Source organism: Syngnathoides biaculeatus, chromosome 4, assembly GCF_019802595.1.
Source record: "Syngnathoides biaculeatus isolate LvHL_M chromosome 4, ASM1980259v1, whole genome shotgun sequence".
Taxonomy (NCBI): domain Eukaryota; kingdom Metazoa; phylum Chordata; class Actinopteri; order Syngnathiformes; family Syngnathidae; genus Syngnathoides; species Syngnathoides biaculeatus.
This window is the reverse complement of record NC_084643.1, coordinates 31,834,114-31,849,377: the sequence shown is the minus strand read 5'-3', so window position 1 is coordinate 31,849,377 and position 15,264 is coordinate 31,834,114. Positions and strand designations below refer to the sequence as shown.

Below are 15,264 nucleotides of genomic sequence, written 5' to 3'. Positions count from 1 at the left end.
TGATCTACTTCCGGTCTTATTTTGATAGGGCACCCTCACTTCTTCGTTCCACTGTTTCCTTCGGGTTTGCGTCTTCCCCCTCCAAGATGGAGGCCTTAGGGGGCTATCCCGTCAAGTATTCCGGGCCCAAAGTGAAAAGGTTGACGGTTCTTTTGAGCATGACAGTCGGGATTGGCTGCTTGTTCCTGCTCCAGACGCAGCTGTTGAAGCCCCGAAAGCCGGCCGACTTTTATTCGTTCGAGGTAAAAGACGCGAAAGGGAGGACGCTCTCTCTGGAGAAGTTCCGAGGAAAAGTAAGTCCACATCATCGAGGATATTTCAAGGAAAACGACCGAGAACACGTCCAAGCAGAGTTTTTTTTTTTTTTTTTTTAACACATTTTTATTTCAAGTCGTGTCTTTACTTGTTTTTTTTTTTTTTTTTTTTAAATAGAGGGCTCTTAAAAAGTTTGGACTCTTCGCAGGCTTCTCTGGTTGTCAACGTGGCGAGCCACAGCGAGCAGACCGAGGCGGCTTACCGGTCCCTCCAGGAGCTCCACAGGGAGCTGGGCACGTCTCACTTCAACGTCCTGGCCTTCCCCTGCGGGCAGTTCGGCGACACCGAGACCGGAACCAGCAGTTACATCGAGGCGTTCGCCAAGTCCACTTACGGGGTCACCTTCCCTTTCTTCGCCAAGATCAAAATAATGGGCTCCGAGGCCGAACCGGCTTTCAAATTCCTCACAGGTAGGAGCACACGAACGCACCACGCCGAGGGTTGTCTATTTTATAGAATCTAAATAAAGAATATATCGTTAAAATGAGCCCTTTCATACATATCCAGTATTAATTAAGGATATACTTGTGCAATATAGTTAGATAAATTGACTGTTTTTGAGGAAAGTTATCATTCCGGACTGTCCCTGAAGGTAAACATGCACCTCACATAGGCAAGACAACGTTCTCTGTAGTGTACTGTACATTGTAACGCAATTTATTCCGACATTCATGAAAGATAAGATGTCAAACCTGCTTAAAGTTATTTAAATGTTGAACCACAGCAAAGAGGAATGTTTTGGAAATGTAGGCTAATACTTATAAGCCCAATTTCTGGAAGACAACTTTTTTTCATACAGCAAAAAGACCTTGGGTTTATTTTTTTTAAAGACATTTATTTGAATTGCAATGAAGAACATGTAAGTAAAACAGTTATAGAAATGTCCAGTTTTGTAGATACTAATATATGAACTCCACTTTGTTCTCTGTACTGAAATGCTAATGAGCTTCCCTCTATTCAGTAGCACATTGGTTGAAATATCATCAGTACATGACACAACACCTAGTTTTTCAAAATCCAATACAAATGCTAGTAGAATTACTGTCTGGGCGCTTACAACATTTCCCGGCGATTATCAACATCAACAGTTCCGTATGATTAAAAGCAGCAAAAATGAGGACTGGTCTGGTCACGGTACTAGTATGTTGGTAATGAACGGGCAAAGTTAAGAAATGTGGCACATATCGTGGTTTCAGCTTGGAGGGTGTTTGGAAGAATTGAGTGGAAGAAAGCATTGATCAGCCAAGGCCTGGTGTATTTTTGTTATTAAAAAATATGAACTTACAGCTAAATACTGTATGTTTTTATAATTTAGTAAGCACACCTTCTTGTGCTGCATTACCATAGATGCTAACCCCAATGTACACCTTCTATAACCCTGAAGCGTATCATATGTTTGGACCGTCGTGAACCAAGGACCCCCATTAGTGTTGTTTGCACACTTCCTTTTATTTCTTTGACAAGATGATTTGTTTTTTTTTTTTTTTCAGATTCTGTGCAGAAAGTTCCCAAGTGGAACTTTTGGAAGTTTCTCGTGAATCCTGAGGGAAAAGTGGTGCGCTTCTGGCGAGCCGATGAGCCCGTGGAGAGCATTCGCCAAGAGGTGGCAGCGATGGTGCGAGAGATCATCCTGAAAAAGCGAGCTGAGCTATGATGGCCTTTTGTTGTTGTTGTTGTTGTTTTTTAGCGTTACTTATTGGACACACCCCGTTACTCTGTCCTATGCCATGAGGATCAGAACTGTCAGGAATGAAATGTTAGGCTACGTCGTGCGTGGTTGAACCATGACTCCAAATAGTGGGATGATCAAACTTTTTGTGTAGCTTGTGACAATGTGTGTGTGTGTGTGTGTGTGTGTGTGGTGTGTGTGTGTGTGTGTGTGTGTGTGTGTGGTGTGTGTGTGTTGTGTGTGTGTGTGTGTGTGTGTGTGCGTGCTAGAGGCCATTGGATTGGATGACATAAAAAAAAAAAAAATTCCTAAACCTGTTGGATCTTAAGCCACTGAAGTGTTACACTTTATGTCCCATGCTCTTAGCTGAACCATCTCACTCAGTGTTGTTGTTTTTTTTTAATTAAAATGTGTTTCTACATTGATGCAAAATCATCTGTGACTTGTATATTCTACATAGTTATATAGATGAATTTATGTGATGGAAGAAGCCCTGAGGTATGTTTTCAGTTGCAGTGTTGCAAACATTTACCACTAAAAATCCCCAACTTCAAACAGCATAATTATGATTCATCACACCAACGATTTCTTTCAGCGTCATCTATGGAATTACGTGAGGCAGTCGTGGAAACATTTAAAAGTCCTACGCTGTATTTACACTTGAAATGTTTACATTGAAATATCCAACTAAAGAATTTTAAATGTTTTCTATTGCTCAAAGATTTTTTTGTCAAAGAGAAGACGTGACAATAGATTTGTGACCGGAAGGCGCCAACGACCACTTGCAACATGAGTCACCTGCCGACACATTTTCCAAAATGAAGGCGATCTGATTTTACTCTGAACTGTCTCAGTCGAATATGAGTAATTTACTAGATATATCACCCAAAACATCCATCCATCATTTTCTTAGCTGCTTATCCTCACGAGGGTCACAGGGAGTGCTGGAGCCTATTCCAGCTGTCAACGGGCAGGAGGCAGGGGACGTGCAGAACTGGTTGCCAGGCCATCGCAGGGCACATGGAGACAGACAACAATCGCACTCACAATCACACTTAGGGGCAATTTAAAGCAGGGGTCACTAACGCAGTGCCCGCAGGCGCATGGTAGCCCGCGAGGACAATTTAAGGCGCCCGCGAAGCATGTTCTAAAAATACCACAGCTTTAAATTTTGAATCTGACTTGCTTATGTTATTTAAATTTTTAAAATACCTGTAATGTCACATCATACAAAAAATGAAAACAAAAATATTTTATGTACGTATGATGAACTATGACTGAAGTTTGCTGCAAACAAGTCATGTAGCCCTTCGTACAATCAGTTCTCCCGAAGTAGCCCTCAGCCTCAAAAAGGTTGATGATCCCTGATTTAGTGTGTCCAATTAATGTTGCATGTTTTTGGGGTGTGGGAGTAAAGCGGAGGACCCGGAGAAAACCCACACAGGCACGGGGAGAACATGCAAATTCCACACAAGCAGGGCCTCACCCAAAACAGTAGGGCCTAATTTAGCAAGGTGGTGACTAAAACCAAATCAGAAAAGGTAAGATCATACTAGATACTGTATTCTGACACCTATCTAGGAAGTTAAAATGGAAGAAGAAATAGACCATCGCTCATATTGTTGTTCATCATAAAGCTGGTTGAATTATCATGTACTTCTACACTAAACTACTCCAACTGAGCCTATATAGTCCTTGCTTTCTCAACAGGTGGCACAATTAATTGCCTTCTCCAAATAATTCCCCATGAAGCTGCAACCATTAACTGGTCTAAAAATAAGTTTCTTTCAGCTTGTCCCGTTAGGGCTTGCCACAGCGTGGCATCTCAGATGAACGCTCATATTTGTTTGGCACAGTTTTTACGCCGGATGCCCTTCCTGACACAACCTCTCTTGGGCAGTCGAGGCTCCAGTGAGATACAAACTCAGGACCCATGGTTTGCCAAACCAATGCTCTCACCACTGAGCTGTGGGGCCTCAACCATAAACGGTTTTAACTCATGGAATTCTGTAGGTCAGTAACGTTGTGTACTGTGTTTTAGAACCATGACAATCAGCGGACTAATGTAAAAATAAGTTGGGCCGATGGTGACCCAGGAGGAAATGGTCCGTCAGTGACAGAATATAATAATGTCCATAGTCGTCATGGTAACATAAAAGCATGGCTTGTTATGTGCTGCTTCTTTGCATAAAAAAACAGCCTATTTCATGAAAGAAATGGCTAATACACCTCAATGTGCTTACACCACTTCACTCTCAAAAGCTTTTTGCCATGGTTACAAAATCGCACGCTGTCTAATTGCAGTGCCGTGTGTACGTTTGCAGTTTTCTTGGACAGTCGTTGGGCAGTTGCAGGTAAGCTGGCACGCAGCAACAAAGCAGCTAACAAGACACTGCCTCACGACCATCCACAGTCGTGAAGACGGGAGCGAGTCTCAGTACTTACCACTGAAGATTTTAAGCAATTTCACAACTTTTTAGGCAGCAGTGCGGTGTGAGCTGGACGAGAAACACCAGCTAACATTGCACTGCCTCCTAACCAGTCGTAAGTCGTGTGTGTCAGCAGCAGTGACGAGTGCAACTGACAGCTGTCAATCAAAGGACAGCCTGCCACGCTGTCACCACCAGCTCAAGCGATTTAAATTTAAAAAAAAAAAGTTTTGCTTTATCTCATCGGATTTTGTCTGGTATATTACCTGGAGAAGATATTTTCTCCTCTTTCTCGCCACGTCTGCATTATTCCTCCGGTCGTACCCTGCACATGCACAGCAAGCACAGAAAATGATCAGTCTTGTATACGAGGAGAAAGAAACAAGTGGGTCAAAAATCATTGCCATTAATGTCTCCATTCTTCAAGCCAAATATTGCTTTTCTTGTGTTCTTGAGGCTACACAGGCAGAATGAACAACAAACGTGATACAAGTACAACAAGATTTGATCTATTCTAGTCTCCAGCACATGCGAAGGTTTGTTTGACAAAAACAAAAAGATAATTTCATTATCGTGTCTTATGCTGCATCTTCTCCTGCTATATATTTGAGTTGTACTTCCTGACTCCATTTTTTAAAAGAATTTTCTCTTATAATGACTCCAAATATATTGTTTATGAACATGAAGTCTATCCAGAAATGCTTTCTTTTTATCACCTCTTCCACGGGACTATACAGTAAAAGAAAATAGTCTTGCACTATTTCTTTTTTTTGTTTGTTCCGCCCACCACCACCGCCCCCCATATTTAAATGTCTCACCCATTAAAAGTGTTTGTCTGCCTTCCAGACTCGTCGTCGTCGTTGTCGTCGTTTCCTAAAAGCACATCTTGTTCGCCCGGTCGTGGAGGATGGCCGCCACCCGTTGGCTCTGCCCCTGTTGTGTGTTGTGTTACCACCTCTCCTGGACACCCGGAGCTCCTAAATATTAACACCCTCCACCCACCCATCACTCCACCCCTCTCCCAGGCGGACAATGCAGCGGGAGGTAACTCGGTGCTTTGTGATTGGCAGTTTTTTTTTTTTTTTTTTTTTTTACATTTTGAAATAAGTGCGCGGTGTCCCGCTCGGTTTCCCTCCGCGTCTTGGTTTCCACTAGTAACACACTTGGACACAACAGTTAAAGAAAAACAGTAACTGTCAGTTGAAAATTTGCACACGCACTTTTTTTTTTATTTTTCAGAAGAGGTCTGTGTTCGCTGGGAAATGCTCACAAGTGTTCGAGATGAGAATTTTTACTTACCCTAATTTCGAAAAGTATTTCTGATTAAGTTAAATATTGACAATTTATGTATAATGCATTTCATAATAATAATAATGCCACGAACTTCAATCTCCATCGGAGCACTATAGTAGCTAACTTTGATTCATATGGCCAGTTTGATCAGTAAACGTATGGTACATTTAAAAAATAAGTAAATTTTAATATTTTGTCTTTCAATTATAGGGGGGGTTGCATACATTTTGTTATTTATCTAAATAGTCATTTTTTTTTCAAATATGTATATATTTATGTATAATTACCATTGTATGCACGAGGTGAAGTAACCAACCATGAAGGTGGAACAATAGCAAGCGGCGGATTGTGGCACCAGGCCGCCTCGTGGCGCGGCTCCGTGGCGCTAAGTGTGCAGAAAGGCGCGCCCCCAAACCCCCCGCCCGCCGTCCCCACTTGCCACCTGCCACCTCCATATGTGCACGCCCGCGGCGTGCACGAGCACGCAGACACGCGTTACCGGGTGTGCGTGTGCTGTTTTTTTTTTTTATTATTATTATTATAAGTCTCCCCCCCACACCTCACCCCCAACCTCCAAGTGTGTTTCTCAAGTGCAGGATTTGTCAGGTCACAGACTGAGTACGTAACTGTTTGTCGGCCAGGTGTGGCGAAGGGTCCAACTGACTTCGAGTAATCCAACATTTGACTGTACAGTATTGTCTAATTTAAAGATCCTGACGGAAGTTTTAATCAGGCGAGGGGCTGGGAAACCCATTTGATTGTTGACGGACATATATAAAACTATCCATTTACGATTCGTTTATAACCATTTATTCAACAAATTATTCAAAATTCATGTTACGATTTCGGTTTTCAATGTGTCAATATTGTTTTTATTTACAATGAATTAATCCATAAATAAGAATGAAGTTTTTTAATGAGGCAAAATGACTGCAAACATTTTTTGTTGCGCTCTAATACTAACTTAAATATAATATTTTGTCCATTAGTCCTTTACTGATTATTGTTGGTTGTACTTGTCATTTTCAATAATCACCATATGACCTGTAGCGAAATGACATAATATAACATTTCATTCAGTTTTGAAAACCCCGTATTCATTAATATGTATTTTGGTTTTTAACACTAATAATTATCATTGCTGATCAAATTTTATGATTGTTTTAATGCATAAATGCTAATATAATAAAATACATATTTAAGAAATAAATAGCATTATTTGTATTTTTACAGCTATAATTACCCATGCAATGTTCTTTGTTGACAGATACTGCAAATCTTAAAATTCGCAATGATGATAATATTTAAAGCATTTTGATGATTTGTGTGGATGTGTTTGGATTTACCAATCATTGTTATTCATTTTAAAAAATTATACTAATTGATAAATAGTAGTACAAAATATGTGGTAGAATTGAATTGGTATTTGCATAATTGTTATTATTTTTGGGGTGGGGTATTTAATTCTAATTGTATTTTTTAAAAATCATTTCCCAGGTCTGGCGCATGGCTCGATGGCTTTCTTTTTTCCTTCCCGCGGAACTCGAGCTCCTTCGCACACCTCCTCGGACGTTTGCTTTGCGTCTCCTTGGAAACCGATTGTGTGGACTGTGAGTAGCTTTTACTTTCCCCTTCCCGCCGTTCGGGCCGAGCTTTAAGCGGACAAACGCCCCGAAACAAAGACCCGTCCCGTCTCTGGCCGCACGGCACGACCCGCAGTCTGTAGCAAACACGTTTGTTTGCTGTCAACAAAGTGGTGCCGGCCTCGAACCTTCCCACTTTTCACTGATGAGCTGCGCCAAATTCTAGTTTATCTTTCAAACCTGCGGTTCGCGGGCCAGCATTGAGCCGTGGGGTAGGGGTGTGGGGCAGTCCGGCCAGTGGAGATGGAGAACACATTCATGCTATATTTCAATAAAAGGAGCAGACAAATATAAAATGGTGTGCTCTGTTTACAGTACAATTCTGCACAAATGTTTCGTTCCTGTGGAAAAGACGTTGAATATTACAAAGTTTTAGTCAAAAGCTTTAGTTAAAAAAAAGGTAGGTCTGTTGGAATTTTTTTTTAGCACTCCCACAACTTAAATTGCTATGTATACATTTAAAACAGATGAATAACAGAATGGTGCACGCTCATGGATTCATAACACTTTTTAGTTCAAAATTCCAGACAGCTCATGATTTGAACATTTGCACAAGATAATGATGAATAAAGGTGAATATTTCCCAAAGTTATTTGAAATTGTTTGACCCAGGACAAGAGGGAAAAAAATTGTAATCGTTGTGTATGGATTTTTAAGCCACAAGCATTGTGGTGGGGACAAATTGAGATCCGATCGGGATGAATGTGGCCCACAAACTAAACTGACTTTGACACCCCAGTGTAGTTCAAAAGTAAATTACTTGTTAATCTGAACCCCCCCCCCAAAAAAAAAAGAAGGGTCTCCAACTAAACTACAATTGTATTCATCTTTCCCACTGAGGTCACGTCGTTCCCAGGGTCAAGCGTCTCATCCTCGTCGAGGCCGACGGGCGTCCCTGACGGCTGCATTGTAAAATTTGAGTTGAGCGTAGTCGAGGGGCCGCGGCGACGCCTTCGGTGACCCAAAGCAAACGATCTCAGTCAGGCGGGGGGAGTTTAAACAGGTGCCTGACCTGAGGTCCGACATTGTCCGCCTCACGTTGACTCACCGTGTCGTGTGTAAAACGCCATCGGAGGGATGCTCAGAGGTCACATTAATTAAGATGGGTTAATTTATTTAAGATTCTTGATAAGCATTTAGATAATAGAGGAACATTCACGTGATTTTGTCACCAACTTTGATACACGCAACACCACCACCACCCTCAAATGTGGCTGGATTCCATGGCCATTTGTTTTGAAATGAAAATCAAATTTGTACTCATGCATCCAGCAAATTTAGATTGTTGTAAGTTGTTTTTTTTTTTTTTAAAGAAATGTTACAACTTACCCCAGGCAAGATTTGAACAACCATTCCTGTGAGCATGACGAATATCGCTAGCTTAGCTTAAATCTAAGAGCTAAAACGTTACCACAAACAGTCTGAATGAAATATACCTAAAGAAACACATCATCAACGTGTTGGAGTAATCCAACTGTAAAGCAGGCGATGGAATCACACAAAAACTTTTTTAAATACCTAAAAATTACGTTTTCCCTCCTCATTTTGCTGCATCTGTTTCATTGGCCTACTTTTTCACATAGACTCAGGACTAAACTAAGGATATACGTATAAGGTGAAACAGGTGATTCCTAACTTGTTCCTGATAAAAACTGACCCATGTTAAAGCTGTATGTACTTCATATATTGAAATGGAATATTATGACCTAAGGGCGGCACAATGGCGCAGCTGAAAATCCTGGGCCTTACAGTTCTGAGGACCCGGGCTCACCCCTCCCTCTATGAAGTTTGCATGTTTTACCGTGCCTGCGTGGGTTTCCTCCGGGCACTCTGGTTTCCTCCTACATCCCAAAAACATGCAACATTAATTGGACACTCTAAATTGCCCCTAGGTGTGATTGTGAGTGTGGCTGTTTGTCTATATGTGCTCAGCAATTGCCTGGCAACCAGTTCAGGGTGTACCCTGTCTCCTGCCCGTTGACAGCTGTGATAGGCTCCAGCTCTCCTGCGACCCTTGTGAGGATAAGCGGCTCACAAAATGGATGGATGGATAATGAACTCAACAGTTTATGCAATATTTTTTGCTTCAAGTCAATGGAGATTGTGCCAATGCAGATAGTATAATACAGAGACAGCTAGAAATGGAGACGGTCACTCCTCAGTAAACTGTAGTAAGATTCGTCTTCACAGAATATAAAGAATATATGCCTAGAAGTATTGTTATATTTGCACTATATTTGCTTGTATGTATCCAAAGACTCAGGAGAGGCTCTCCAATTTCATTGTACAGTTGTATAAAACAATAAAAGGTATTCATTCATTCATTCATTCATTCATTCATTCATATCTTTCTATGTTTGTTGCTCAGCTGTTCATGTTCAAACGCCCATTGTTTAAAGGGTTGTAACACGGAGAAAATGGTGTTTTGGATTATCTATCCAGCCATTTTCTTTGCCACTTATCCTCATGAGGGTTGCAGGGAGTGCTGGACCCGATCGTAGCTGTCAAAGGGCAGGAGGTGGGGTACATCCTGAACTTGTTGCCAGCCAATTGCAGGGCACATAGAGACAAACAGCCACACTTACAATCACACCTCGGGGCAATTTCGAGTGTCCAATTAATGTTGTATATTTTGGGGATGTGGGAGGAAACCAGAGTGCCCATAAAAAAGCCCACACGGGCATGGGGAGAACATGCAAAACTCCACACAGGCAAGGCCATGGTTGAACCCGGGTCCTCAGGACTGTGAGGCCAATGCTTTACCAGCTGACCCACCGTGCCGCCTGTTTTGGTTTGTTTGTTTGCATAAATTTTAGCCATGTGCACGCTACACACAGTTTTGTGTTAAGTGTGACTGTAAACCTCAACTGGGAACGGCATTGAACCGCTTGTGGCTGAAAGAATTGTTCGTCTGAATGATGGGTCGCATCTCGAAGTCGAGTCACCCGTGTCTCAAGGCACCACTGTATGTTCTTTGTGGGGGGCCCGAATAATTCCCACTGCATTCTATTATCATTGTTTAATGCAAAGCTAAAATTGCGGCAAGCGTTCACGGGCCGCCTAAAACGACATGGAGGTCCAAATCTGGCCCTCGCATCTTGAGTTTGACATTCATGCTTTCCTGTTTGTGCACGAGGTTAAAATGTGGAAAAACAAGGACATAAAGAAGGATATCGACCGCAATGCATCATGCCACATGCAGTGGTCTTTCTCAGACCCCACAATCAACGTAGATGACTGAGAGACAAAAGGAAAGGAAGCAAATTCTCCTCAGAGAAGGTCACCGGGTTACATTTGTTTCACTGCTCAAACAACCAAAGTTAGCACACAAATCATTTATTTACATTTCCTAAGTCTCTCGTTTCACAATAAAATCCCGTCCGCCATTCAAGCGGATTCTCCGGACTGCAAAATAACGTTTAAAAAAAAACAAAAACAAAAGAGCAACGCAAACGTCGAGAAAATGATTCGAGATAATTACAATTGGAGGCATGTAAACAGCATCCCAATGTAAACAAATGCGAAGGCAGTGTTGTGTCCGGTGACTGATTAGCTTTCGAGCTACCTGAGGAAGACGTCATGTAATCATTTATCGACATCAGTGGACATTAAAGTTAAGCATTAACGTCATTTTGCCCACGCCAGACTTCCTTTACAGTCCCGCTTTTGTTTGTTTATGTTTTCGGCGCCTTCAGCTGTGGTTGGGAACCCAGCGGAAGCGGTATCCACCCTGTCGGGTGCCCGAGGTGAAGGCCCGGCCTTGAGGGAACACGCGTGTCCTTATTGTGCCGTGCTCTCCCAGAGACGCCCGGAAAGACGACACGTCCTCTTCCTCCTCGGTGGGGCTTTCCTTGCACACGGAGGTCTGCAGGCCAGAGAAGGACCCATACATGGGGACGTACGGGTCCGACTCCTTCGGCGGCGCACAGCCCCCGGCCGTGGCGTGCAGCACGGCGTTGCAGCGTGTGCTGACGTCTCTCAGCATCTCCTCCACACTGTCGGAGGACTCGCATCTGTCGGTCAGTCGCTGCCTCTTGCGGGGGCTCGTGGATGGACCCTCGCCAGGCCTCACCGGCTCGCTGATTTCTGGATCTCTGACTGCCATTAGTTTCTGATAAAGGACACACAAAGACCGGGATGTAAGACCTGGATGCTTCTTCCTTGAAGTATAGCAAATGTGACAAACTAAGGCCCAGGGGCCAGATCTGGACTCCTGCATTGGTCTTTGTGGACCCATTGAAGCAAATCATTGTCTACGTCATAATTCTTGAGAAATGGATCAGTTATTTATATTATTTTCCTCACAGAATTCCATCTTTTCATGAACTGAATAGTTGTGCACCTGTGCCTTGGCATTTGAGTCTAATCTATACTATCAACACAAATAATTCAAAACACTTATATCTAAAACCATCTTTGTCCAATGAAATTAATAAAAAAATGGCATTAATCTATTCTGCCATCTTCAATAAACCAACAAAACATAAAAAAGCACTCTATAATATTGTACTTTATGAAAACCTGCAGTAATGACACAATTAAACAATCTAAAAGAATTAAGTAGTTTGTAGAACATGATTACTTCACTTTTTGTGTCTCCTTTTGGTATTATTAGTATTTTTTTTACAGAGGATTAATAAAATATTCCTGTGAATATTGTTATATTCTCTGTCTGCATGTGTTGCCCAACCATTTGTGTTAAAATATCTTGTGAACAATGATGTTATTCATTCCACCTTCTTTGGCATTTTGGATTGTTTGTTTCCATTCAGGGAAACTTTCCTACAGCAAAGCTATGTGGTATGCAGTTCTCTTTCTTTGATGTTTATTTTGACAGTAACCTTCAACACGGAGTGACATCAAACAGCGTGAAGCCTCTTTTTTTTTCAACTGTGGCTCTACTTTCCCACATGTGAGGGCATTACATCAAGTACGGGTATGTATACTTGAAAAAAAACATTAAAAAAGAAGATCGCTCAAAAACAGGAAACAATGAACCGCAGTACAGCTTTATCATTAAAACCTGTAGCGCCCTCACATGTGGGGAAGGAGAGCCACAGTTGCCGATGCACCTTTCAGTCATTTAGCACATGAGAGACAACACTAAAGTACAAAACACAATGAAAGCTACATACAGTTATTAAAGGTGCATAAATGTATACTGACACTACAATACATATAGTATTTTTTATACATTTTTGGTTTCCCAAAAAAGCTGTTTCAAATGTTTACAAAACATTTAAAGTTTGCTTAAAGCATTTAAATGTGTGTGGATTTTTTATTTTTTTTATTTTTAGGTGGTCTCCATATTGTGGATTTTGACCTATTGGGGCGTACGGTGCCCCTCGTGATAAACGGGGTTTTGCTGTTGTGTACTTTCTTCCAAACATGTCTCACTGACCTCCAGCACCGACGCCAGAAGCTTTGCTCGGCATGCGAGCTGCCTCAGGTGAAGGTTTCTCTCTTCACTTGGGTCATTTTGTCTTCTGGGAAAAGTGTCAGCCGCCTGCTGGAAAACGCGATGTGGTCAAACTTTGATACAAAATGGAAATAGGTTGCACAAAGTCCACTTAAAGCTCATGCAAATGTATTTCCAAATGCCCACTTGTCACATATAGGGAGTTACAGGGATTTAGCCCCCCCAAACAAGCCTGTTGGGCCACGCTACTTTAATGGCACAAATCAAAAATATTATTTTCTCGGGCCGGTGCACGCTGATACAATCACGGTCTGCTAGGACAGCACCTATTTTTGGTGTGCTCACTTAGGTAGTAGCAATGTTAGTCATTTTTAACAGAGGATGAATAAAATATTTCTGTGACTGTTATTATATTGTCCGTCTACATGTAATGCCCAACCATTTGTGTTAAAATATCTTATGAACGACGATGTTATTTATTACTCCAGATAGCAAAGACCTGGATTCCCAACTGAAGTCCACTCACCTCCTGATGAACTTCCATAGCACATCCCATCCTGTCTTGACAGGATCTGATGTCCGTCCAAAGCGGACCATGTTGGGCATGTGCGCAGGAAGAATTGGGAAATGCGATGCCGTCGTCTGGAGAGAAGACATGCTGAGGGGTGAGTGGGGGGATGATGCAGCCCTGAAAGGGGGCCAGCGCCGCAGGGGACAGGCTGTTCTCCAGATTGGCCGACGAATCTGAGAGAACAACAGATGTTGAACGTTACTCCACCGATATTTGTCGTTCTACTCCTTCCATGTTTCTCCACTGATTCAAAGGATTCCAACTTCACTTCAACCAATTCAAACCTGAACCAGGACTTTCCACTTTCCTAAATTGACCAGTTTTCCCAGAGTTCTGCATCTTTCAACTCCAATAAACCTATGTGAGTGTATGACACATCAAAGAGAAAAAAGTTCCCAATATCTACCATTCCAAATTCCTGGACACATCATTCTGAACGTCTTGGGACCTATTCTGCACTTTAAAAAAATTCTCGCATTCCTGAAATTCTAAAATCACTACATTGCACACATTCACAGTAAAATTCCCAAATTTTCCCAACAGAATTCCCAAATTCAAAAGACCACAAATGACCTCGAATTCCAGATGTTTTGACCCATTTATCATCACTTCAGCCTTTCTTGTCTTTGCTCTTACCAGCCATAAAATCCACCGCAAAATTCCCAAAGTCTCGCTCATCTCCATCAGATTCATTCACCTGTTGGGGTGAAGAAAAAAATAAATCAATTTCCTATAAAGAACGTGCATGTGTCAAGTGTGCAACAAGAATAAGTCATGAAATCATCATTTTTCTACCTGAGGGTCCCAGCAGGACCACCAGGTAGGAGCACAACGAGCAATCATGGCTTAGAAGATGCGCGTGATGCGTTCAGGGTAGTAGGACAAAAGTCGACTTGCGGTGGCCTGATTTACACGACGCTATTTGTGCAGGATTCCGGAGCACCTTGTCAAACATTAACAGGCTGCAGATCGGACACCCGATTGTTTTTACCTCTTCTTTAGGTGCAAAACGTGTCATTAACCACGGAGGGGGGTGACGTGGTCATAAAATTGAGATTTCCCTCTTACCTGCGAGCCGAGCGAGTCGCTCTCTCTTGTGGTGCAGTCTTCTAAATCATCCCATGCAATTGTCGGAAAGACTTAGAAATAAAGAGAGATGGGGGGGGGGAGCGTAACAGCCAGTCATGAATTGTTTTATGTGCTCTCATAAAGGGCAAAGTGGTGTTTGCAAAGAGTTAGTTAACCTCGCACACCTTGCTCAATGTTGCAGGGTAGCGGCACATAAACCACGAGCGGACTGCTGCTTCTGGGCACTTTATCCTGCACGGAGTGGGAACATGGAGCGATCGTTTTAATCCGCATCGTTTACGCCACATTTGAAGCAGTGCGTTCCGTACCTTGCGGCCGGGGTGTGGGGCGTCACTGTGAGGTGCGGCACCGCCGCCGATTCTCTCGGCGCGCGTCTTCATCCCTCCCCCTGCCTTTGCAGCCACTTGCGTCTCCTATAAATGTCGCATTCTCCCGGTTCGTGGCGCCGTTTCATACTGCTCGCCCAATCAAATGGACGTATTCGCCCCGGTCTCCGGGGACCAAATTGCGCCCTCGGAGATTGAGAGGCGCAAAAGGGGGCTAACGGTCTTTCTGGGCTGCAGTGAGAAGCGGGAGCGCCAGTGCAGCCGCGGTCGAATCAGCCCGGCCCGCCTTCTCCACTTAATGCCAAACGCAAGCCCTCATAAGTATCCTTTTATTGTCATTTCTACAGCTCATCGGGGGTAACGTTCACTCGGTTCTGCTGCAAACCAAACGACCACTTTGATGAGCGAGAGAGGAGTTCAAGGCCAGTCGAAATGGAAAAGGAAAAGGGCAATTAATGGCGACAGTTCTGCAAACACGCTCGTGACAAATGCCTTTCCACGGGTAAACAA

General features: G+C 42.8%; 2 protein-coding genes across 2 annotated transcripts; one reads left to right on the top strand and one right to left on the bottom strand.

The window, feature by feature from the left end:
• The first annotated feature begins 36 nt into the window (after positions 1-36).
• On the top strand, positions 37-2,170 carry gpx8 (glutathione peroxidase 8 (putative)). The gene is made up of 3 exons (XM_061817461.1): positions 37-293; positions 464-725; positions 1,806-2,170. Exons 1-3 carry the CDS (start codon positions 87-89, stop codon positions 1,967-1,969), a joined length of 633 nt encoding a protein of 210 aa, XP_061673445.1. The 5' UTR covers positions 37-86; the 3' UTR covers positions 1,970-2,170.
• An 8,870-nt stretch (positions 2,171-11,040) lies between these two features.
• Positions 11,041-14,849, bottom strand: mcidas (multiciliate differentiation and DNA synthesis associated cell cycle protein). Its single transcript, XM_061816046.1, has 7 exons — positions 14,737-14,849; positions 14,593-14,659; positions 14,408-14,478; positions 13,976-14,036; positions 13,295-13,512; positions 12,751-12,855; positions 11,041-11,460 (listed from the first exon to the last, which is right to left on the bottom strand). The coding sequence occupies exons 1-7, from the start codon at positions 14,806-14,808 to the stop codon at positions 11,041-11,043; spliced, it is 1,014 nt and encodes a 337-aa protein (XP_061672030.1). The 5' UTR covers positions 14,809-14,849.
• Positions 14,850-15,264: the final 415 nt, after the last annotated feature.

Coding starts and splice junctions, on each gene's coding strand:
- gpx8 (XM_061817461.1), top strand. CDS start 87: ATGGAGGCCTTAGGGGGCTATCCCGTCAAGTATTCCGGGCCCAAAGTG. Junction 294..463: donor TGGAGAAGTTCCGAGGAAAA/GTAAGTCCACAT, acceptor GACTCTTCGCAG/GCTTCTCTGGTTGTCAACGT. Junction 726..1,805: donor GGCTTTCAAATTCCTCACAG/GTAGGAGCACAC, acceptor TTTTTTTTTCAG/ATTCTGTGCAGAAAGTTCCC.
- mcidas (XM_061816046.1), bottom strand. CDS start 14,808: ATGAAGACGCGCGCCGAGAGAATCGGCGGCGGTGCCGCACCTCACAGT. Junction 14,660..14,736: donor CCCCACACCCCGGCCGCAAG/GTACGGAACGCA, acceptor CACTCCGTGCAG/GATAAAGTGCCCAGAAGCAG. Junction 14,037..14,407: donor GCGACTCGCTCGGCTCGCAG/GTAAGAGGGAAA, acceptor TCACCCCAACAG/GTGAATGAATCTGATGGAGA.